This window comes from Gigantopelta aegis, chromosome 12, assembly GCF_016097555.1.
Source record: "Gigantopelta aegis isolate Gae_Host chromosome 12, Gae_host_genome, whole genome shotgun sequence".
NCBI classification, from domain to species: Eukaryota; Metazoa; Mollusca; class Gastropoda; order Neomphalida; family Peltospiridae; genus Gigantopelta; species Gigantopelta aegis.
Window position 1 is genome coordinate 21,559,919 of NC_054710.1, and position 26,971 is coordinate 21,586,889.

Sequence of the window (26,971 nt, forward strand, 5' to 3'; positions counted from 1 at the left end):
ATAAACTGCACAATTGTGTTTTGCACTCGCACCATGTCTTTATTACTGATGCATGAAACCATGATTTACTAAGGTAAGTCAACTAGGGCAACTGAGGAAATAGCAAGCAGGAAAAACAAGATTGACTTAACACTAACCAAGTAAGCCTACTAAATTATTCTACATTACTAACAGTTACCAACATATAGAGACCGTTCATTTCGCCTCAATCATTTCATTTCTTTATAAAATAATTATTCAGGGGGCGGGAATAAAAAAATTCTTAATTACTTAGCTGTCAACTATACAACTGCTACTAGATACTTTAACCCTATTTTTCTTTCTTTTTCTTTCTTTCTTTCATTGGTAATAAAGTTAAGTATGTCAAGCATTAGGCTTTTTAAACCAATACCTACACTATAAGGGTTCCACCCTTCAAATTAGATAGCCAGATTAGTCTAACTCCCCGTCCGTCATTGTGTTCAATGCTATACAAAGATGGAGGGGGATGGGTGGTCATGATGACCATTGAATTCACTAGAGTAGGGACGTAAGACAATAAGTACAACCTTAACACCCAACTAGGATTTACATACAGACTACACGCTCACTGCAACAGTACACAGGATGCATTGACTAATGATAACAATGCATCCGCCCCCCCATTTAATGGCCCAGCACGTGCTCTAATAAGGAACCGGACAAAAGAATACCGTTCCGAGTACACAATTGCAATGCACCCGGGGGAAGCTGAACAAAAGAATATCGGCCTCCCCCACCCAAACCCCCAATACTTGCTGCTGGTAATAACTTGGTACTTGGTGATGCCTCGACCAGAAGCGGTCAGGCCCTTTATAAGGGCCCGATGGACAACCTAGGGAGACACCACAGCATCGTAGAGGTCTAAAATTAACGAGCTACTCTCGATTCACTAATATCAAAACCTATATTAGCTCGGCCATTTACCTTTCGACCGACTGTTCAAAATTGCGCCAAAATTTCCTCAACAAAATTGTGCACCACTTTCTCTTTGGCATTAACGGCTCCATTCAAATTCTATAGCACCACCACACCCCCACCCGCCTGCTACCGATTCAATCGGGCTGCTGGTGCTCCCTTGCACCTGCCAGTGCAGGCGGTCCCTCCTTCCCCTCCCCCCACCTTTCCTGTCATGCACTACAACAGCTTGCTCTGAATGTGCACGTAAAACTCTATGACATAACATGACATGAAGCGGCATTAGTCAAGCTGCTAAGTGAATCATCAAACATTTATTCATTAATTCAATGTTATTCATTTATTTTATACTTCTGAATACACCATTTGATCCAATGTTTTCAAATGTGTTTGCAAATGCTCAACAATTTGATTAGTTAAATGTATTTGACATATATGTATTAGTTGGCCAAAATCGCACTTAGATCAATGTACACTTGTTATCTTGTTCCTTGACCACTGCAAGTACTGTAACCTCACCATGGTGCAGGGATGAAACATTTTCTATGAGAATGGTTAATACGTACAGTACAATTCCCCTTTTGGGGCACCTTGTTGGCTGTGAGGTGCATCCCGTAATGCTGGATGAAAGGATCCTGGTGGATATCTATGGATATGTTTTCTGGCAACACACCACTTTGGCCTGGAGTTCAGCCAGGTGGGTGGCCAGGGAGGCCCGACCTGATCAATCAACTGGTCACGCCAAGCTCTAGAGCAAACAACCTTTGTTTTATTTATATAGTCAAGAACAAACATTGTTTGGTGTACCATTTGTATTTGTTGCTCTTCGAACAGTGAAAAGGGTCAACTGCGTGATTTATTGTTTGTTTATTGCCCAAGTATATCAACCATGTATCCCTGGCATGGCTGCCTTCTGGTTATACACAACACCATGTCCCCTCGTTGGACTTAGTGGTGGATGGGGACATGGTTGATGAAATTATAGATTCATATATGGATCAAAATAAAGATATCACTTTTGGTGTGACCCTGAAAACAGTCCACACCGATGTTGCGGATTCTTCATCATCTGATGAAGAATTCATGGTCAATGTTACAATTAAGAAGTCCAGAGTAGTGTCTTCAGAACCTTGGCCAAGGTTCTTGGTTGTTACTTCTTCAACTGATGGAGCCTTGGGGAAACTTTCACCATTTGCTATTCAGAAAGGTCTGGTTGGATTGGCTGGTGAGCCAAATAGTTTTTTTCAAAATGAGGAATGGTTTGTTCTTTGTGGAATATTCCAAAGAGAGTTACTCAAAGTGTCTTCTGAAGTCAATATTGCTTTGCAATGTACCGATTACAGTGACAGCTCACAGTACTTTAAATTTATCTGAAGGTGTCATTAAATGTCGAGATTTGGCAGGAGTTGGTGAAGAAGAAATTCTCGAAATTTTGTCAGCACAAAGCGTGACGTTTGTTAAAGTACTGTTCCAGACATACAATGTATTGAGCTATATCAATCAACATATTATTTAATACAATTAGAAATTTTTTAAAAACATTTTAAAAAATTATATACTGGTATAGTTTCCATTTAAAAATATTCCCCTGAAAAACAGAACCGACTAAATTTGTTTCGGGAATTTCTGTAAGATTTGATCCGTTAAGTCAGTGGTTGCAAAACAAGGCGTCGCATGCGATGTTTACTACCCTCACTTCCGACATCTATTTTCACCACAGTTGCTCAGACTCCAGTTCATATTTTCTTGGTTCCTGTCTGAATGTATAGCTCGATCAGCTTCTATGGGTTAATTTCTTCAGGAAAACTTTGAGTTTCCTACTAATATAGCGTCCATTACTGCTCATTGCCTTTGTTTTTAAAATATATTAATTTTTGTTTTGATTCATGAGCAGTGCTAGACCCAATGATTTTCCACAATTGCGGAAAACAGACAGAACTCACGGAATTCCCATTGTGAAACGGAATTACGATTTTCCGCGAAGTTAAAAAAATTAATACTATTTTACTATTGCCACACACTGTAAAACTGACGATTTACCCGTGCGCAGTACTATTGGGAAATGCTACACTGGATTATGGTTACATTGGGAACCAATCAAATACTTCGCGAACGTTTGCTGGCTGAACTTGGGGCTGGTTCACTGCTTAGTCTGTTGCGCATGCGCAGATAGGACAGGGTTTTTTTTTCCATACGCTTGTCTTGGAAGACAGATTTTTACGCTATACATTAAACCGAATGACCATTTCAGGAAACAGTCAAAATATGTTGCAAACTTTTAGCAAAAAAATGGCTGGCTAAACGTTACAATGTTACTTTATTTCTGCTGTGTCATGCGCATACTTCAATTTGCAGACATTAGACTGTCAAAGAGATGATAAAATAAATGTTTACGTTTTGTGAATCCTAAGCCCCGTTGAATAAAGCAGTGCACTTAATTGTTGGACAATCATGCTTTATGTAGTTATTATAACTGTAGCCTTTGGTCCTGATGTGATTTTTCGCTACTAATATGTAGGCTTACTTTGATTTAATGACAAATAGCAATGCATGTCGATGCCAGTCAATTTTCGGACTCTTTAATTTGTCATAACTTGTGTTAGTTCAATCGTTAATTACATGTTGTAGTCTGAAACGGAAATGAAACGGAATTTACAAAAACATGAAACGGAAAATAGCTTTTTTTAAAAACAAAAAACCACTGAGTCATACTTGTTCTATTCTTGGGCAACAATTTCACCAACTATATGCATTACAAGTGGGCTACATTGCACACTTCTGTGGTAACAGACTCTGGCCCATAGAGCACCCCCCCCCCCCCCCCCTCCCCGCCCCCATTACTGAGTGTCTAGCTCTCGATAAACCCCCAACTCCTACTCTGTCAGTTCCAATGCCTACTAGTACTTCGTTTTGCAACTGCTGGAAGTCACGAAGGGAACTCCTTTCGATAGTCAGCGCCATTGTTCATTGCTTCTTGTGTTAAAAGGCATGTTGTTGGCGGCTGTAGCAATACAAAAGCTGATAAATGTAGTCTTCACGCTTTTCCTAGTAATGTTGCTGTGAGAAAGCCGTGTGTGAATTTGATTAAAACGTGGAAAGACTGGACAGTGAGAAAATGCCGGAGACCGTTGCGATAGCTTAAGCTAGATATGAGAATATGCATATCGTCTATGCATGTCCCAAACTGCGTTATGCTTCTAACTCCGATCAGTTTGTTTTCCAATTTGTTGTCGTTTGCATCTCGTTCATTTGTGAAGTTTTTCTTTACAGTTCGAGAACATTTTCATTAACAATAAAGTTCAGTATCTATAGCCTAGTCCGTCCCATCCTAGAAAAATTTAGGTTTTTTTTGTAAATAATTTCAGTTTGGTTTGACGTAAGAAGAAAAGTAAAAGTGTTTTGGAATAAATTTAAAAAATGCTATTTTTGTATGCAACTTAGCAAACAATTGGCTCAGAAATAAATAACTTATAAATTCCATAGTATGAAAAAAGGCGTTCCCTGTGAGACTATATAGATACATTAAATTAATTTTACTATACCTTCCCACAAAGAACACCTCTTTAATACTAAGGAATTTACTACAAGTTATTTATTTCTGAGCCGATTGTTTTTAAAATTGCACACAAAAATAGTATTGTTTTGTTATTTACAAAACATGTTTACTGTTTTCCTTATGTCAAACCAAACTGAAATTATTCACACAAAAAAATCTTCATAGGAGGATGGGATGGACTATTAAATCGTTTTTGTTTATTTCTCAAAATTACCGATATCGGGTCCACTTGACTTTTAGAATTCAAGTGTTATTCATCGTGTTTTCTACTACATCACAATTACTAGAACATATAGCAGTGTTCGAGATTAATGGTATCCCGATATCCTGGGGATACCAGAATTTAATTTTGGATACCACTTTTCAAGAACCCAGTATCCCACCAGGATGCCATATATTACTAAATTCTCAGGTGGGATACCAGATTTTAAAATGTTAGTATCCAACTGGGATACTGGCCCAAATTTTTAATCTCGAACACTGATATAGTGTAGCAAAATAATTCGCACAAAAAGCTAAAGAACAAAACTTGTCATTCAGTGGTAAGCTGTCTCCCATGACCATTTGTATCATCATCTGTCAGTCCGGTGGTTCTGCAGATGACATTCCAGGTTCAAACTGTTAAGGCATTATTTGTTGTGTTGCACAAATATTAGTCCATCATCGAAAGAAGAATTGCATGATAACTGAGCCTGGCAGTCACTGTCAGTCCCACTTTAGCTTGCGCTAGAAGTAATCTGGTTGTAGGTTTCTCTGAAGTAAGTTCCCTTCATGACATCTCATCTATTTACGGGCAAATGTTTTTACCGAGAATTTTACTTGGTCGTTTCCGGCAGTGTTCTATGGGAGTGATTTTTTAATACTTTTATGGGACATTTTCGTAATTATTGATTTACATATCGGTGTAAAATATTATTGCAGTAAAGTGAAAGAAAGACTCTTAATTGTGGAATTTGAAATTTTAGTGTATGATCTGGCACAGCACTTTAAAAGGATTAAGGTCCGTCGAAACAATGAGTTGATTTCGACAAATACCTTGATTTTAACATTCAATACACAAATGCGTCCAAGCTCGATTAAGGCTGGATATCTGAGTGTACCTACTGAGCCTTAAATACTAAACCCTTCAAATACATTGTTTTAAATGTCAGAAATTTGCGCATGGTCAAAATACATGCCGAAATAAAACTACATGTGCTCGTTGTGGTTAGTTTCACCATGACAGCAAGACCTGCAACAAATGGATCAACTGTAATGGGAATCACTGCATATTCACGAGAATGTGTAAAGTGGAAGTTTGAAAAGAAAGTTCAGCAGGTCAAGGTTGACAGGCACTTGTCATTTTAGGAAGCTAGTAAAATGGTTGAAACATCAACATCTCCAGCTACTGCAGATAAATTGTATGCTGCAGTCGTCCAGATTTGCATGACCAGTGTTGCAGTTAATACTGATGTTACTTGGCCATCTGGTGACAGTAAGTACAAAAAGTTGTTTGATGTTTAAAAAATCTGGAAGACAAGTGGCTAAAGCTGTCAAGAAAATGAAGGAAGCAGTTATACAACAACAAGAATTGGCTTCTACTTCAAAACTGTCTGATGTGTCTTTGGGTTCTGTGAACCCATCAAATACATCGAGTACTTGTGAGCCAGAACCCAGTCTCTCTCTATGTCAGGAAAAGGCAAACGGACAAAACATTCTAAATCTGGAAGATTAAAGAAGAGTGAGTTGCGTTCCATCTGTCAGCAATCAGTATGATCCTTTAGTTGTTGATATGATCGATGAGATAGATGATTTATCACAAAATTACTTGCACTAAAAAAAATTAGCATAAAAATCTAAGGGAAATTCTAAAATAACTCCCATACTTCCTCCTAATGACTAAATCAGTCATTCAGTGGAACTGCCGTGGATTCAGGCCCAATTTTTATGAATTAAATATTTTAATTAAAAAATATAATCCTCTTGTAGTGTCTTCAAGAAACTTTCTTGAAGGACACTGATCATATTACTATGAGAGCATTTAATTATCATAAATTTCAAGAAACTGAAAATAGAGCAGTCAGGGGTGTTTCTATTCTTGTTAATGAAAACATTCCTCAGAGTATAGTAAAATAAAATACTACTTTACAAGCTGTGGCTGTCAAAGTCATGGCTCATAAAACTATTACTGTATTCTCAGTTTATTTACCTCCTTGAAACCACTTTGAATTTAATCCTAGAGATCTTCAAGATATTATTAACCAGCTCCCTACCCACTTTATTATTACGGATAATTTTGACGGTCACCACACTTTGTGGGGATGTGAAGATGTAAATATTAGAGGTAACCAATTGGAAGAGATAATTTAATTTAATGATAAAAGTCGTACATATATTTTCATTCTGCAAGTGATTCTTCAACTTCAATAGACTTAACCCTTCAATTTTGTTTTATTTCTCCTAGAAAGTTGGTTCACACACTTGTGGTATAGTGATCACTTTCTAATTATTTTGGATACTGGTGGACCACCATCACTTTGAAAGGTTCAAGGGTGGAAGTTGGCAAATTGGGGTTAGTTTTGGCATTTGTGGAGCACTCGACTGCAAAAATCTGACATCAGAGATGCTGGTCATCCCATGTCTTTGTTCCATTTTGCAGATGAAACTATTCTTAAGACTTCAGCAGTTCCAAAGTTTATTTGTACCCGTAAGGTATTTCCAGTGGGTTTTTCAATCTCGGCTATTTTCATTAATTTCCTAGACAAAAGAGAGATTGGAAATTTTTTTCTTTCTATCAAAATGAGAATTAAGATAAATAGTTTTTTAAACTTAATCTGGATTACAAACAAACACAATTAACATTATGTCAGGCGTTCTTATCATATTATGTGACATTACCCGGGGACTTCCAATACTGACCCATTTGAAATAACAAGGCCATTTGATTCTTACTTACACTTTGGCCGAGATGTCTCAAGTGAGTTTGTTTTTAACTACTTTTTTTTTTCACTATTAGTTGCAATATAAAACCATGCTGACAAATAGTTTATTTTATATCTTGAAAAAAATGTGCACAAAATTTGAGGGAAAGAATCACGGGCTAGTGATAATATCTGTAGGCTAATGCATTTTGATATTTACTAACCCAGCTGACTACTATTTTTGAAATCTGATGTGCAGCTATGAGTCATAGCTTGCTAAGAGAAATTGTGTGTTATACTTTGATTGCCAGTATACAGATTTCTGTAAGGAATTTGGGCTTGTGGCATACATTGGTGAACACTTTAGTTTTAGGTTTAAGTTGGCATAGTGGGGATAAAGTAGATAGTTGACTTTTGTTTTGGGCAGACACATTAAATTCTTGTGAAAGAAACATTGTGGACATATTGTTAAATATTTTGAACTGTGTGATGGTGACAACCATCAGTAGAATATATACTCTGTCAAAAAAGAAACGCATATGTGATAGGGAAAGAAGAAAAGTGTTTGATTTTACAAAATATCAGGGTTTTTTGTACAATGTTGCTGAATGACCATGTTTGTTAATGTTCCTGGAATGGGACAGCATGCCCAAATGCACCCTAAAATAAATTTAACGCACATTGTGCGACAATTCCAGGAAATCAGCATGAAATGGTCAGATTTGAGCGAATGCACGTGAAACTCGGGGAAAAGAGTGGAGTAGTGTTGGGTATTTAAAGCTGCAATGATGTCTCATTTTTATTTTGACGTAGACGAGTTACAAGATGCCAAGACTAAGCCGGCAGAATCGAAACATTGCAATAGGCCACCTCCAGTTAGGTGAATCGCAGTCAGCAGTCGCATGCCACATGAACGTCCAACAGAGCACCATTTTAAATCTATGGGACAGGTACACATGTACCAGCAGTTTCAATCAGCTGAAGACCGGCCCAGAAGTAGAAGACCTCACATAACAACTGCAGCACAAGACCGCTACATCCAGGTTCTGCATTTGTGTCACCGAAATGCCACAGCAACGAACACTGCTGGACGCATACCTGGTTTGAGAAGGGTGTCTGCACAAACTATTCAGAACCAACATCGACATTTACGTGTTCGCTGGTGCACGAATGTACAGGGGTGGAATTTGGGAAACTGGTGGTGAATATGGTTCGGCGACGAGTCACGTTTCCTTCTACAGCAACGTGATGGACGACAACGTGTTTACAGACACCGCAATGAACATTTTGCCAACAATTGCGTCGCCCAAGTAGACAGATTCGGTGGAGGGAGTGTCATGATGTGGGGAGCCATCCCACAGACCGGCAGAAGTGAACTTGTGTTCGTATAAGGCAACCTGACAGCTGTAAGCTACGGGGATGAAATTCTTCACCGCCACATGCTTCCCATTTTGGATCGACAGAGATAACTCTTTCAGCAGGACAATGCCAGGCAGCATACGGCACGTGTAACAATAGATTTCCTACTGAATGAGAACATTAATGTGCTGACATGACCATCAAGATCGCTAGATCTCAAACCCATTGAACATATATGGAATGAACTGGACAGACGTGTGACCCGGATCCTCATACGCTTCCGCAACTGTCACATGCACTGCAGGAAGAATGGGCTAGGATTCCACGTGCCTTATTCAGTCTATGCCAAGGAGATGTCTATCAGTGGCCACACAAGGTACTGATTTCAGCGCCCTTGTGCGACGCTGTTTGGTGGCGAAAAAACGCCTCCACTGCCGTCAGTCCATAGCAAGAACATTGTCACATACTCATGTCACATTTTACTGTGATACGATCATATATAATGAAACTATGCCACTTTGTATCAAAGAGATAATTCCATGAATATTTTGCCTATGTATTTCTTTTTTGACAGAGTATATTTTAGTTTATTGAATTTGTGTTGTAATTTATACAGTGTTTTATAAATGTATTAGTATTTGTATGAAATGTTAAATATGATTGACAGTAGATTGATTATTGTATTTCTGACAATAAGGATGTTCATGGTGAAGCACGAAGTGATGATGTGATCAGTGAATGGTCAAGCCAGTGATCATTGAATGATCATGACGATGATGGCGATTCATGATGATCATGATTGTGATGTTCAATTTAGTAATGGTGATGATGGTGATGTGATCAGTGATTTATCATAGCGAAAGTGACGATTGTATGATGGCGATGATGTTCAGTGACCAGTAATGGTGTTGACCAAAATGTGATCAGTGAATGATCATAGGCGTCAGTGATGACTGGTGGATGGTTATGATTATGGTGATTGGCAAATGGCGGTGACAGATGATGGTGATTTTTTTCGTGATCAACGAATGATGATGACGAGTGGGAAAAGTCTGTTTTGCTTAACGACAAACCTAGAGCACATTAAGCATCGGCTATTGGATGTCAAACATATGGTAATTTCGACAAATAGTCTTAGAGAGGAAACCCACTACATTTGTCCATTAGAAGCTAGGGATCTTTCATGTCCATCATCCCAGACAGGATAACACATACCACAGCCTTTAATATGCCAGTTGTGGTGCACTGGCTGGAATAATAAGTGATGCTGATGTTGATTATGGCAACTGGTAAATAGTGAAAAAAAGGTGGTTATTTGATTATCACTTCATCGATATATTTACCTTTGTTTGGAACCCATTAGCCAATGTATTTGTCATACTTTTATTGTTTCAGTGAAAAATAAAAACGCAGGATTACAAAAAAACTAATATTATATGGTATCCCGGTGGGATACTGGGTTCTTGAAGTCTGGTATCCAAAATTAAATTCTGGTATCCCCAGGATATCGGGATACCGTTAATCTCGAACACTGCATGTATCTTGTCAACTTGCAATCATCTTAATCAAATGACAAAAAATATTTGAAAGGAGAAATATGATTGACCTACAGTATATCTCTGAAATGTCGAATTTTATTTTAAAGTTTAATTTCACTCATTTGTATTATTTTGCCCAATAGTTGATGTCTATTTTCGTGCTGGACCTTGATTCATTCATTGAATTAGTTTTAAATATATGTATACATGTACATAAATGAATGAAAGTAAAGTTTGTTTTATTTAACGATGCCGCTAGAGCACATTGATTTTTTATCTTATCATCGGCTATTGGACGTCAAACATATGGTCATTCTGACACTGTTTTTAGAGGAAACCCGCTGTCGCCACATAGGCTACTCTTTTTACGACAGGCAGCAGGGGATCTTTTATTTGCGCTTCCCACAGGCAGGATAGCACAAACCATGGCCTTTGTTGAACCAGTTATGGATCACTGGTCGGTGCAAGTGGTTTACACCTACCCATCGAGCCTTGTGGAGCACTCACTCAGGGTTTGGAGTCGGTATCTGGATTAAAAATCCCATGCCTCAACTGGGATCTGAACCCAGTACCTACCAGCCTGTAGACCAATGGCCTGCCACGACGCCACCGAGGCCGGTATAAATGAATGAGTGCATACATATATTGATATATACAAAATCAAAAATGTGTTTAATGATACCGCTAGAGCACATTGTTACGTAAATCAATGGCTATTGAATGTCAAAAACCCACTAAATTTTCTATTAGAAGAGATCTTTAAATGCACTTTCCCACAGACAAGACAGCACATACCACATCCTTGAAAATACTGGTTCAGATGGGTAAATGTCGCTAAAATGCCTGTGTTTAGTACCACTGTAAATTCTAATATTTTTTTTTTTAAAACAACAGCAACATAGTGCAGCAAATAAGCAATATTCACACTTTCACGGATACAAATACTCATTCAATGAAATGCATTTAATTGCCTCTGGGTAATCTAATCTTCACATTGGTAGATTAACATACTAGTACAATACTCTGCATAGAGTAGGAATTAAATGGAAAGAGAAATCAAATTTGTAAGAGAATGAAGGAAATGTTTTATTTAACGATGCACTCAACACATTTTATTTATGGTTATATGGCGTCAGACATATGGTTAAGGACCACACATATACTGAGAGGACACCCGCTGTAGCCACTTCATGGGCTACTCTTTTCGATTTGCAGCAAGGGATCATTTATATGCACCATCCCACAGACAAGATAGTACATACCACAACCTTTGTTACACCAGTTGTGGAGCACTGGCTGGAAAGAGAAATAGCTGTAACACTGAGCTACATCCCGCTCCTTGTGAGAGAATAAATTCCAAACCGTTAAATTAGTTATTTTCAGTTACGTGTCATTATTTCTGAATAAGGCGACATGTGGAAAGGTGATTATTTTTTAAAACTCTAGAGCATGCATCCATCAATTAGCAGTACAGACAGTTAAAAAAAAGAAGAAAAATTACAGACTGTAAAAGTTGTACATGTATTCAGAGGCCACTTGTCTGAAGTGGTCACTTTTGACTTCTTTGTGTGGCCCCTTAAGACAGGTTTCACTGTATTGGGTTCATTTAACTTCTTTTTACGTATTATATATTTTTTTTACATTAAAAATTCAAGTCTTCCCCCTGTTAAGAAATTCGCTGTTTTTAACCTTGCATGGTCGAGGCCTGCTGCACGAGGACAATTACTGTCCTTCCCTTTTAATTTTACCCCTATCAATGGCAACCATTTTGCCCTCTCGTTTATCCCTCCTTGCAGTCAGTGCCGTAAATTAATAATAGTGTAGATCATATGATATACAGCTCCTATATTACACTGTGATTTTAACTTAATGTTTGATTTTTTATATTTATTTTGATCATAATTCATTTACATATTTACCATTGCTTAATACCTGATATACCGGCCTCGGTGGCATCGTGGCAGGCCATCGGTCTACAGGCTGGTAGGTACTGGGTTCGGATCCCAGTCGAGGCATGGGATTTTTAATCCAGATACCGACTCCAAACCCTGAGTGAGTGCTCCGCAAGGCTCAATGGGTAGGTGTAAACCACTTGCACCGACCAGTGATCCATAACTGGTTCAACAAAGGCCTTGGTTTGTGCTATCCTGCCTGTGGGAAGTGCAAATAAAAGATCCCTTAAAATTGCTGCCAATCGGAAGAGTAGCCCATGTAATGGCGACAGCGGGTTTCCTCTCAAAATCTGTGTGGTCCTTAACCATATGTCTGACGCCATATAACCGTAAATAAAATGTGTTGAGTGCGTCGTTAAATAAAACATTTCTTTCTTTTAATACCTGATATATTTTGTGTGCTGGGGTTTTCATTCATTCATTCATTCATTATGCAACAGGTAGCAATGACCATGTACTGCCTAAATGATGGTACCAATTAATCAATAAAATTGTGCCTGTATGTTTTTTCCAGAAAGCTTACTAGAGCGTTTCTATCAATTGCACTAGAATACATAACCATGTCATTACTTACTATGCCATAACGTCAGACGATAAGGACGGCTAGTGATGTAGCGGTCAGCCTCTGGGTTTGTTACTCGACAATACCAAAGCGTGTTATCATGGGATGTTACTTGGGAGATCTCCGTAACATAATCTTTATATTCAGAGTCGGAAAGATCTGTTCCTGTCCCACATGTGGGGTTATAACCTCTGGTTGTTTCACTGATTACTGAGCATTCCGAGTTTTCCTGTCGCAGCAAGCCAACAACAGTCTTACTTTTAACTGTTCTCTTGAAGAATTGCACTGTAGCATTTAAACCGGCTGAGGGCGACAGTTTACAGACCAGAGTCAGCGGATGACCCAGCACAGATTCAGAGGACTTCCTGGACATGGACACGTCAAGAGCTGTAAGGAGACAAACATATTGTAGTGTCATTCAATTTAAGTTACACGAACATGCAGCAGGTTACATGTACTGTGAGAAATGATGCAGAAAGCATTATGAATACACAAGTTAAATGAACATGTATTCAAGTTACACAAACATATATCATGACATTGCATGGTGTATAGAGGACATTATTTTCCCCATTTTTGGTGAACTCCACTTTTCATATTTTTTTCCAAACATTCCAATTAAAGTTAAGCAATCATTTTAAATTTTGTCTTGCAAAATTATTACATCTGATATGCACAAAGTTTTACAAATGTAAATTACATTGCTATATAAATGTGTCATGTGATTCTGGTTTTTTTTTAATGTTCCAAGAAAAAAAGAAAAAAAAAGGACAAGGTTTTCAATATTGGAAATCCAAGCAAGCATAACGAACAAGAACTAATCTGTAAAAATTTTGAATTCCATTTCTGTTACGGATTTCCTTGATTCAGTTTATTACTTTTTTTTAAATCGGGGGGAAATCATCCCCTCTAGACATACTGTACATTGCATGAACATACATGTTAGATACACAAACATATAGCTAGTTATGTGAACACACATCAAGTTAATGAACATAAGGGAGCTCTGTGTTCTAGTGGATAAACTACTGAATAATCAAGCTAACGACAGTGATTTACATCCCAACAAAGTTGGCTCACATTTTCATTCATCTTTCTCACCTATCACCCTCTGCCTATCATTTTCATTATCTTAATATTTAAAAAAAAAAAAAAACCTTTCCAATTTCTCCCATGATTTCAATTTGTTTCGACCCTGTCTGTCAGTTCCTCAGACTCAGTCTTCTGAGCTGTGGAAATTGCATTGTGACATGCTCACATCAGTCATACATACTTGGAACATTCATTTATTTTGAAACTGGATCTCAACCTCAGTGTGTGCACTGTCGGTGTACTCCTCTGACAGTGCGCCACATTTTGGTGGTGTGTAATATCTTAAGCAGAGGATGAAAGGTATGTTTGGTTGGAGAAATTCTAAACTTCAATTGTACCTACCTGTGATATTTGTATTCTTTGCTAAGCTCTTAATTTATACTGTGTTTTAACATTAACTCATGAATATGTATATCGATGTTGATCATCACTTTACCGATGCATTTACCGTAGCTTGTAAGTAGCCTGTAAGTTTTTCATGCTCAGGTATTGTTAAACATTTGTTCATTCATTTGAGTATATTTAACTTTGTTCGATACTTAATAGCCGATGTTTGTTTGAGTTTTTCTGGGTGTTTTTGCTGTTGGGTTGTGGTTTTTGTTGTTGTTTGGGTTTGGGTTTGTTTTTTGGGTTTTTTTTTTTTGGGGGGGGGGGGCAGGGGGTGTTGTTTCCTGTGATTTTTATTAACTGGGTTTTAATTAAACTTTTTAATTTGTATATTAAATTTGATCATCATTTCATTTACTCATATACCTTATAGTGTGGTATAGCCCTGTGGCAAAATTAACTATGACAAAACAAATAGGTACACAAGGTTTTTTTGCTGTAACACTATCACAAAGACCATCTCTACATATTGCAAAAGTTAGAAATGTGTGTGGCTCTGCATAATTGTTTAATATTGATTTGATGACGTCATTATGTAAACAACTACCATTGACGTCCCAAACTGCGTTAGGCCAACGGCAAAAACATTAATATGATACTTGCAGAACAATATTTTTTTTTTTTTCAGTTGGGTACATGAAATAAAACATATTCCAATTAGTTAACGGAAAAAAAAATCAACATGGATGTAAAACAAATCCATTCTAGTAAACATGAGTATAACACCATCCAGTAAATAGGAAAGCGTTTTTGTTTCCAACTTCTAGCACGTGCGTTTGTTAAAATAACTCTCACGCCTGCGCGATTCGTCATTTTTAATTTTTTAAGCCACTACATGATAAAATATGTTTTTCAACTATGCACAGTGAACGAACACTTTGATTAATATTTTTGAAAGGAAAATTTCAATTTGTCAAGAGTAGTCAGTTTACCTCTTTTTCCCCCATGATCGCTGACAGCACCTGATGTCAATACAGACAGGCAATATGTCCATACCAGTTGATAGTGTGTAAAATATAAATTTTCTAATCAAGTGATTCTTAGTTAAAACAATTTATACACTCAGAATTATTTACAATTGTTCTGAATGTACTAGGTCTACTATTCACTACAGTAGGGTCACAAAATGCCGAATACGTTTTGGAAATCGAATATAATAATTGAAAAAAACAAACATTCTAGGAATAGGGGGCATGAAGGTCTTTAAAAATAAATGATTTGGCCTTGTTGAGTTGGCACGCGTGAGGTCATGTGACACCTAATGTTAATTCAGCTTCCTCCATTTTAAGTAAGTTTCTACAAGCCATGTGGACCCGATATCGGTAATTTTAATGAATAAACAAAAACGACTTGGTAAAATTAATGGTTTTAGGGGGTTGTAAAGTGTTTTATTTAGATACTTATTTGTCTAAACTTTATTGTTAATAAAAACGTTCCCGAACTGTGAAGAAAAATCTCACAAATGAACCGACAAGCTTGTTTGTTCAAATAAACTAAGACGTCATGTGAGCCAGTTCGAGTCACAATAAGCAGATCAGTGTTTTCTTCAATCATTGCAGTAACATTGCTTTTTGTACACTCTGACGATCTGTAAGTCAGCATCAACTTTTGCATAAATGATTATGCATGTATTTTCCAAAGAACTGCCAAGGGCACAAATGAAACGCTGCTTATTCTCTTTGGTAAAAAATGCTCTTTTGTAGATCTGAGAATCATATCAGGCACAAAATGAACAGCATTCGCTTTCCATACCTTGGCACGCCTTAGGTGGATCATGTATTTTGTTGTGGGTCTTGACATATATCCGCCAATCACAACAACAGCTTTAGGATAGTATTCAGTCGATGACGTAAGGAGCCTTCATCAATTACTAACTGTACGTCATTTTGTACTGATGGACTGAGAGCGTTACCATTGACAAGAACAAGTTTCCAAAGCTCATTTTCCAGTGCTGCCTTATTTTATGTCATCAGAGATGGTATTGGCTGCTGTTCTGAAATGTTGCAAAAGAAGTTGCTGGTCGACTGATTGTGGCCTGCCATCCACGTTACAGACATGCTTTTCCCCAGCGTCTGGACTTCCTTCTTTTTCAGGGTAATCTCTGCTGCTGTTTGGCTTTGAGACTTTTAAGACAGACTGTCTTTGCAGTGCTAACGTTGACAAGTGAATTTTCGATAACACCAACAGCAATCGATTTCTTTCCCAAAGGTTGGATGTAATCACAATCATATCCTTTGTGTCCTTTGCCATTTGTGTGCATCCCAACTCTATGTGCTGATCGCTCGTAAGTCGCCGATTTCCAGTGACTTCCTACATGACATTGTTTATATCAGCATATGCTGGCATGGAAAGCACTCACTTTGCATGTTGCGATTCGGTTATCCCTGTCCCTTGAATGAGGCCACCTGCTCTTTTACACCGCGCATCAGGGTCTGCTCAATAGTAATGTCTGGTGAAATGCCATCCTAGTATATGTTGCTTCGTCTCACGACATGGTGTCCATCTGTGAAGCTTTTATGTACAGCTGACCGGGGAAGGAACCAGCCTCTGGAAAGCATTTGATTATATCAACTATAGACATATACTGAAGCCATAGTTCACTAGTTCTTTCAGTCAGTGTCAGTTTCGCTTCATGCAGCTTTCTGCTGATCCTGGTGAGATGGTCATTGTTTTTCACAAGAGCCATGTGACAGTTCACCTTTCAACAGTTTGTCGTGCAAGGAAGAGTCTGAGATTACTTCAAGATCTTCCCTGTTCTCGAATTCACTAGCTACACACAATTATATCCTTTTCAAATATGAGGGTACTTAAGTTTGGGAACTGCTGCCAGCTCTACTTTACAGTCAGTCTCCTGGTCAGTGTTATAGTCTCTTCCTCTAGTAGTTGATATGAGTCTTCCCATCCGCGTTGATGGTCTTTTTCGCACAGTGCACACAGCTCCATGGTCTTTTAGAATTATGTCCCTGAAAAACAAAATGTACGGTTAACATGTATGCAGGTTAAATTTAACATGAATGTGTGTACGTGGGCCTTCAACGATGCCCCATTATAACATTTCGTAACATTATGACCATCTCCTCTAAAGTGGTGTGTGTGTGTGTGTGTGTGTGTGTTGTATTATTATTAAATGACAGAGAAAAGAACAAATACTCTGCATTGACTTTATGAATAAAATAATTTGTACATTGGTACAGTTTGTTTGGGCTTTTTTTTCATAACGTTAGTCAATTCTTTGCAACACCCTGTACCTACCCCTTAACATTACGTAATTGTTGAACAGCCCATGTTCTTTTAAGAAATTAGTTCTTCAAAGGTATCAATCACACATTGAGTAACAAAATCAGTTTAGAACGTTGAATTATCGAACAAAACAAAGAAATTGTTAATAACAAATCGTGCAAAAAAACTTATTAATAAAAAAGCAAATGATAACAATAATACTTTGATCCATTTGGTCAGCCATACATTTCCAGCTCACAGACCATGGTTATTTATTAATTATTATGCACATTCAGTCGCTCTATCATAAAGTTAAATATGACGGATGGTACATTTTAAAAATATCTGAAATAAAATTTGAACATAAAATTATCTCTGCATTTGTGAAAAACAAAAATATTCAGATAGGGTTGATGTCTGTACAATGGGTTGGAGCTGCCGATTAATTTACAAAGGGTGAAAATAATCTAAAAAGCTGCATCCCATAGCAGTTTGCATTCGAATGACGTCACTATTTGTATGACATTACCTTTGCATATCCCAACAAACAATAATAGTGTAAGCTGCATGACACTTCCATTTTCACAATGCTGGAATTGTTTTGTTTGATGGTTATGAATGCATTCGACTGTTTGAAGAAAATATTGTAAAATACTGTTTTTACCATATTTTGGTATATGGTAAAAATAGATCTAAAGTGAAACTACAATACAATATATGATATTTATTGTGTAGGAAGCTGAAACGACAGTGCCCTAATGTCTTGTCCTCGATCGTCAATAATAATAATAAAATAAAATTTAAAAATCGTCTGCAGTGGGTGTAAAATTCCGTAGACATGAACACAGGTAAACCATGCAAAACATAATGACATAAAGAACACTTACCAGTATTTTGACGAAAACAGCTTCAAATCAAACAAGCGTGCTCTCGAATCTTCATTGGAATCAGGTCAGTTTCCGGTAAAACAAATGGGAAATTGTATGGCGGCCGCGTGGTGTCACAATAGCAAAATTCGTTGTTTTTAAATTAAAATTGTAGGATTATGCAGAGACTGTGATAATTCTAACTCTGGATATGCGCTAACCAATGGTCACTTTATCATATCCATACAAATATGTTTGTGTACCTTTTACTTTCACCCTATTGTTTCTGTGGCCTAGGCTATTAGTTTGTCACCCAAAAGCTGGTTTATTTTTCATACTGTGGTGTCATTAATTCAGTCTGTCTATGGTTCTCACTCACTCACTCTCTCACTCTCTCACTCTCTCTCTCACACTGTCTCTCTCCATGACACTTTATTATAATAATTATTATTATTATTTATCCCTCTGCCCCCTTTCATTTCTATTCCATCTCATTTCTTCCTGATCTGGCAAGTCCTCCCATCTTTCAACTTAGTTGGCTGTCCATATTCTAGTCCATGTCTCTCCAACCATGACATGTGTTTAAGTTTGTCACTTTTGGCTATCCGTGCCACACACCTGTCATGTTAAGAGGCACATGTTAAGACACCTACTTTACTACCGTCCGTAGTTAGTGTCGTGGATCAGACCATCTTTATTAGTGGCAGAGGACGAGAATGAATGAATGAATGAATGAATGTTTAACTACACCCCAGCATGAAAAATACATTGGCTATTGGGTGTCAAACTATGGTAAAGGCAAAACAGTGAGGACGAGAATGCTAGGAAAGTATACAGACTGCACCAATGGAGGAAGTTGAAACAGGTACGTCATAGTGTGGACAGCTTAGAAGACACAGTGGGAGGACACCAGCCTAGAAGACACAGTGGGAGGACACTGACACTGATACACTTTGAAATTTGAATTTTTTAATATTCAGATAATGAGAATGGTAGACAGAGGGTGATAGATAAGAAAGATGAGTGAACCACCTTGGACCGGATTTCAACCACATCCGTCAGCTGGATTGTCCAGCAGCTTATCCACTAAACTCACTCCAGGACACATTTTATTCAGAATCGAACTGTAGTTACCATTCAATTTTCAACTCATTACGAACTGTCGTAAATCCCCCCACCTATAGGAGTCTCATCTCGTCCCTCCCTCCCGTGCTCTCCCCCTCCTCCCTCCCTCCTCCCTCCCCCCTCTCTCTCCCTCTCTCTCTCTCCCCTCTCTCTCTCTCTCTCTCTCTCTCTCTCTCTCTCTCTCTCTCTCTCTCTCTCTCTCTCTCTCTCTCTCTCTCTCTCTCTCTCTCTCTCTCTCTCTCTCTCTCTCTCTCTCCAATAATATGTTGTATTGCAATCCGTAAACTATTTTTTGTTTTACCTGTAAGTGATATTTGGTACGTACCATGTACTGTTAGAGAGATTATGTTGCTTGAATCCCTTGATGTAAGCGTGCTAACTTGACACCTCCATGGCTTTTTGTCCAACAGGTTCACGCGTTTTATAACAAAATGATATTTCTTCACTGTCATCTCAGCTTTCATTGTGCCAGTTCCACAATAACTATAGTACCCTTTCTGAACCCAGATTGGCATACTGGTTGGACTTGCTTTGCATGTTTTATTTGACTGCCACATACTATGATATTTATAACTTGAGGCAGTCATGAAGTCTATAAATGCATTCAAATAAGGCACGTTTGACACAGTGCAAGTAAAGGCAAAACGCTGACCCAGTACTGCGTAGTTTGCTGAACCCGACAGTGCTATATTCATATCTGAAATATATAAATAATATTAATCAATTATTAATAATATTAATAATAATATATTAATAATAATAATAATTGCTCACCTGGTATATTAAACTGACTATATTTCTGAAAATTAACCATAGTTATAATAATGATTCACTGACATAGCAAAATGATCCACGTTTATCACAACATATGTCTTGAATGTTTGAGAATTCTGATTTTACATGTGACATAATTAGGAAATAAATGAAGATGTAAACTGGCGATGGTCCGAGTCATCAGATACACTTGTACCAGCTTTGGTTGAAATGTACATGGTGCAACTCGAGAACAAGTCAAAAATATCTTGGGGCTATCATATCATAGCAATCAATATTGATATCAATATCATATCACTCAGAGGACCATGTTAATTACTTTCCAAGCCAAGGTACCATTCCGTATATCAGGCCCTGACCTTAGGTTATAAAATCTAGTAGCCCTCAGTAAAAATTGGTATCCCCATAACAATAAGAAGAAAAAGAAAGAAAGAAAAAAGCAAAGCAAAATCATTTATTTTTGTTTAAACATGTTTTAGGGTGGAGGTTTTGTAAATCATGAGCATTTAGGCCTACTGTGAAATATACACTTATTAAAGCTACATGATAATGGAACAACAACAACAAAATAAAGTATAGCATATTGCATTTCGTACCTTGGCATTGTTAGCCGCATAAACTGATCCATACTATTAGTGCCTTGCATAGGAAATAAATTTGAATCAACGATTATGTCTCTTACACAATATCATCACTGACCAATCACATTCTGGTTAACATTGGTTAACATTGGTGTCGAAACGTACCCAACCAAAACATACCAACAAAAACGAAATAGCTTGTGACCAAAGATGTGATTTAGTCAATAATAATAATATTAATAATAACAATAATGATGATTAATAAATTAAGGTTCTATTAACTTATATTATTTAATACATATAAGTCATTATTAAATATACTGACAGATACATGTATTATTGATTTAATACATACATGTATGTAATCGAATAGTACTATAATGAATAACAGAAGTAATGTTAATGCTGAACAGCATTGAAAACGCACCACCAGTTGATAATAATAAATGTGAATGGGGTGTAGATCAGCAATAAAAATATCAATGAATAAGTACCCTACTACCTTATAGACCATGCATGACGATGAATAACTTACAAAAACGATTGCCTGAACACTCCATGAAACATAACACCAAAACACAACATATTGCATGCATAGCATAAAAAATGTAAATTGAATGTGCAAATCATGCTAATTGGGGCTATAAAAGATGGTCTCTTAAAAGCCACTTTCATTTATGAAGTAGTCTTTGAGGGAACGTTAAACAAGTGATGGCAAGGTTGACAGCTGAGGAACGTGAACGTGCCTTAGGCATGCTTCAAATCGGCATTTCTAGTAGAATCATCGGACAGTGGTTTGCATGCCGCCATTCAACAATCGCTAGACTCCACAGGAGATACCAGCACACAGGAACCACCAGGGACCATCCACGTTTAGGCCAACAACGTGTTACAATACCACGACAAGATCATCATATTGTTCGCCTCCATATTCGTGATCGAACGCTGCCATCTGCCAGGACTGCACCAACTTTTCTTTGCTCTGCAGGGCTGAGTGCTCAACGACCATATGTTGGACCTATCCTGACTGACTGACATCGAAACGAGCAGCATGTTTGGCAGGAAGGTATCGTCAATGGAGATTACAATGGAGATTGGCATAGTGTGCTATTCTCTGAAGAATGCTGTTTCCATTTAAGGAATGCTGATGTTGGGTTGTGGGTGTGGCATAGGTGTGGAGAACATTACCACAATGACTGCCGTGTCCAGAGATCGATGGGGTTGAAAGAGTGTCGTGGTGTGGTGCGGGATTAGTTATCATCACCGAACAGCACTCCATGTTTGCCGTGGCAGAATGAATGCCATTTACTACCGGGATAATGTTTTGCAAAATCACATCATTCCCTTCTTTCATCAACATCTGGATATGCACATATTTCAGCAAGACAAGGCCCGAGCGCACACAGCACGTGCTACAACACAGTATCTAGCAAACAATAATGTCCCTTTGCTTGAATGGCCAGCACTGTCCCCTGATTTATCACCAATAGAGCACTTTGGGATTACTTTGTCAACACATCTCATGTCGTCCACAAATGAATAACCTTAGAGAACTGGAAAACGCACTACAGGTATTCTTTTCGAAATCCAAACATTTCTTGGTGGTGCATTTTCAATGCTGTTCAGTATATTAACCAATTTGCTCCAATAGCTGATCTCTAATGGCATTTGCTCTAAATAAATATTTTCCGAGATTATTAAGTTCTTCAGAATTGTCAGACGCTAATATACTACCGACAAAAAATAAGGGAACGACTGATGTGAATGTAACTATCGTTGACATGCACTGTTACAATACAGTGGCGTTGCATCTGAACGCTTCATCTGATCAAAATGAAATTACACATCATGCATGAACAGCATATGATGCACGTGCACACAGAAGATCACGTGTATGTGCTTATCGTGGAACTAACAATCACCGATGCAAGTGAGGTAATCACATGCGCGAAAATGGTCCCAAGACAATATCTTAATGAAGAGACGAAATGGCGAATTGTCAGTACGATAGAGGGAGGTACGTCAATATGCCAAGATGCCCGAATGTTTGGTAAATCAAAAAGTGTAATTTCTAGATTGTGGGATAAATACCGTCAAACTGGCGGGGTTGCAACGAGACCTGGGCGTGGCAGGCCTAAAAAGACGACACCTCGACAAAATCGTACCATAACATTAATTGCTCTACGCAATAGATTCAAATCAGCTGCTGCTATCAACAGTGAATTCCGTACAATAACAGGAAGGCGAATTTCAATATCGACCGTCAAGAACAGACTCTACAAAGACCGCCTGAAAGCGAGGCGTCCTCTGAAGGGTGTGATCCTAACAGCTCACCATAGGCGGCAACGATTACGGTGGGTTAGGCAACACCAGGGACGGACTGTGCAACAATGGCGTTACACCATGTTTACAGACGAATCGAGGTTCTGCCTCAGATTCACAGATGGCAGAAAACGATGTTGGCGACGTAGCGGCGAGAGATATGCCCGGGCTACAATTCTAGACCATGATTGTTATGGGGGTGGTAGTGTCATAGTGTGGCGAGGGATCACACATGACAGGCGAACAGATTTGATTATTGTTAAAGGAAATTTGACTGGCCAGAGATATCTGGACCAAATTTTGCGTCCTGTCGTTGTTCCAGTGGCGAGAAATATTGGCAGAAATTTTGAATTTCAAGACAATGCCAGACGACATCGCGCTCGGATAGTCACTGATTACCTACCGACCCCCGATATGTCCCCTGTGGGACGTTCTCGGGTGGAGAGTGTACTCCAGGGACCCAGCACCCGCCAACGTGGCCCAGCTTGCGGTAGCCCTTCAGAATGAATGGCAGGCAATACCCAGGGCAAGCATACATACATTAATCAACAGTATGCCATCAAGGTGTCGAGCATGCATCGCCCAAAATGGTGGACACACCAGATATTGATATACACGCCCCAAATTGGTTTTCCAGACGTTAATCGAAATCAAACATTCACTATCATTTCACCCGTTCCCTTTATTTTTGTCGGTAATATAGCTGGGTAAATTTGAAGACGCTTGGACGTCTATGGTAAAATGTTTTTAAGTGACAGTATCCAGAATATTTTTATTATTTAAGCATATAGAACAGAAAATCCAATTACGTTTGGTGCATATATGATGCCACACTCCGCATTGGTTTCACTACACTGGCTTATCCAGGTCAAAAACAAAGCCAGTATTTTGAAAGTGGGACACTTTTGATGGGCTCCTACCGATCTCGGTTTTCATTGGCTTATCAAAAGTGTGGAATTCCCCAACAAGAGATCACATGAGATTTCGCAATTTTTGAACAAATTTAACTGTCTTGATAGAGGGGTCGTTTCATATCTCCAAAACATATTTATATCCATAGAGGTATGGTATAGCGCCTTTCCAGGGGTCGGTGGGTGAGGAATTTGCCTTGAAATTTTCACAGTGGCCAGCTGTTGGCATATGAGTTACATGTAAGGGGGTGTTACTAATTACGTAACGCTCTAGGGGAAGAATGAATGAATGAATGTTTAACGACACCCCAGCACGAAAAATACATCGGCTATTGGGTGTCAAACTATGGTAATGCAAATAAATAAAGTGCTCTAGGGGAAGAGGAAGAGGGTATTGTGTTTGATTTACGTAACATTTTTCAAGACTATATGTTATTTTTATTAATTACTTAGACCTAAAAAGGTGTTTTTTGGAAATGCGCGTCAGTCTAGGATCGATCCCCATCAGCGGGTATATAAATGACCATGGTATGTGATATCCTGTCTGTGGGATGGTACATATAAATGATCCCTTACTAAAAACAAAATGTAGTTGAGTGAAGTTTATATGGGGCCATGGTCCCCCAGAAAATACATTTCTATTTTTTTTTAAGCTAGGGCAAGTAAGGGTTTCGACCTCCAATATCCTCCCCTGCACATGCACCCGATTCCTCTCTAAGATTATATGTTAAAATGATCAAATGTTAGACATCCAACAGCAGATGGAAGGAAGGATAGGATATGTTTTATTTAACGACACACGCAACACATTTTATTTACGGTTGTATGGCGTCAGACGTTTATTAAATCAATATGCTCTAACTTTGATGTCGTTAAACAACCCCTGACTAACTTTACCCTTTCCAACCGAAAGAATATTTATTTGAATTTGTCGATCTTAACACGTAAAATTAAGAAGTGAAAATGTCTACTTTTTTTAATTCGCGCTTTAGCACATTTTATTTTTAAAATATATACATGGGGGGGGGGGGGAGAGAAGATTGGGGTAGTGATGGGTATTTAAAGCTACAATGCTCGCAATGATGCCTCATTTCCATTTCGACGTAGACAAGTTACAAGATGCCAAGACTAAGCCTGCCAAATTGAAACATTGCAATAGGCCGCCTCCAGTTAGGTGAATCGCAGTCAGCAGTCGCACGCCACATGAACGTCCATCAGAGCACCATTTCACATCTCTGGGACAGGTACCAGCAGTTTCAATCAGCTGAAGACCGGCCCAGAAGTGGAAGACCTCGCATAACAACTGCAGCAAAAGATTGCTACATCTGGGTTCTGCACTTGCGTCACCAAACTGCCACAGCAACAAACACTGCTGGACGCATACCTGGTTTGAGAAGGGTGTCTGCACAAACCATTCGGAACCGTCTTCGAGAAGCTGATTTATGGGCTAGGAGACCGTATGTTGGCCTCGTCCTGCACGAATGTACAAGGGTGGAACTTGGGAAACTGGCGGTGAGTAAGGTTCAGCGACGAGTCACGTTTCCTTCTACAGCGACGTGATGGACGACAACGTGTTTAGAGTGAACGTTTTGCCAACAACTGCGTTGCCCTAGTTGACAGATTCGGTGGAGGGGGTGTCATGATGTGGGGAGCCATCTCATACACCGGCAGAAGTGAACTTGTGTTCGTACAAGGCAACCTGACAGCTGTACACTACGGGGATGAAATTCTTCGCCGTCAGTAGGACAATACCAGGCCGCATACGGCACGTGTAACAATGGATTCCCTACAGAATGAGAACAATAATGTGCTGCCATGGCCATCAAGATCACCAGATCTCAACCCCATTGAACATCTATGGGACAAACTGGACAGACGTGTACGCCAGCATGACCTGGAGCCTCAGACGTTTCCGCAACTGTCACATGCACTGCAGGAAGAATGGGCTAGGATTCCGAGACTCATTCAGTCTATGCCAAGGAGATGTCGCGCAGGGATTACTGCTGCTGGTGGCGACACAAGGTACTGATTTCAGCGCCCTCATGCGATGCTGTTTGGTGACATAAATGCCTCCACTGCCATCAGTCCATAGCTAGAACATGGTCACATACTCATGTCAAATTTTACTGTGATACGATCATAAATAACAAAATTATGCCACTTTGTATTAAAGAGATAATTCCATGAATATTTCGCCTATGCATTTATTTTTTGACAGAGTATACATCAGTCATTGCAAGTTGCTTCAGCATTTAGCAAGGACGAAACAGAAGCTGAAGAAAATTTTATTAACATCATCAATCCCACTCCCTCCTCCTTTTTCTTTTTCCCTACTACTTTAGATCAAGCAAACCATTTTTTAATTTTTTATTTGCATTCTTATTTGCTGCATTGCAAGAACTGTCACAGTTAAATATGTCACTTTACACATTTACCTGCAGGCGGCCTATACCTAGCGTTGGAAAATACCACCATAGTGACTGCCAATATGGCACACAGCTTTAACAAAGTCATACCTGTAAATAAACAACAAATAGGTAAATAGGCAAGCAAATAAATAAATAAAAGCAGTAACATTCATTGTATATTTTAGCTCGATGGAGTGCCCTCTAGTGTTATTCTGCTTATTATGTGATGCAACATTATACTTTACTAGAGACATTTCAAAAATGGTTTTATGCACCCCTGTACCAAACAGCTTGACTGTCCATCTAGCATTATTCTGCTTGTTCCATGTGCTACAACTTTACTTGTAGACATTTCAAAAATGGATGTATGCACTTCTGTGCCAAACATATAACTTGTAAAGTTATCTTTTGTTTTTGCAGCCATTTTAGTAGCCAACATGAAGAAAGGTACCCCCAAAATGCCATAACTGAAATGCTAATTAT

The 26,971-nt window shown here is 38.5% G+C and overlaps 1 protein-coding gene across 4 annotated transcripts in view; it reads right to left on the reverse strand.

The window, feature by feature from the left end:
• Positions 1–26,971, reverse strand: part of LOC121385783 (neurogenic locus notch homolog protein 1-like) — a 135,992-nt gene that overhangs the window by 97,322 nt on the left and 11,699 nt on the right. For all 4 annotated transcript variants that reach the window (XM_041516565.1, XM_041516566.1, XM_041516564.1 and 1 more), the window contains exons 2-4: positions 26,516–26,596; positions 19,818–20,189; positions 12,816–13,190 (exon numbers count right to left, since the gene is read on the reverse strand). In XM_041516565.1, the coding sequence (XP_041372499.1) occupies positions 12,816–13,190; positions 19,818–20,189; positions 26,516–26,594 (826 nt within the window). In that variant the 5' untranslated portion in view covers positions 26,595–26,596. The remainder of the gene's footprint in view (positions 1–12,815; positions 13,191–19,817; positions 20,190–26,515; positions 26,597–26,971) is intronic.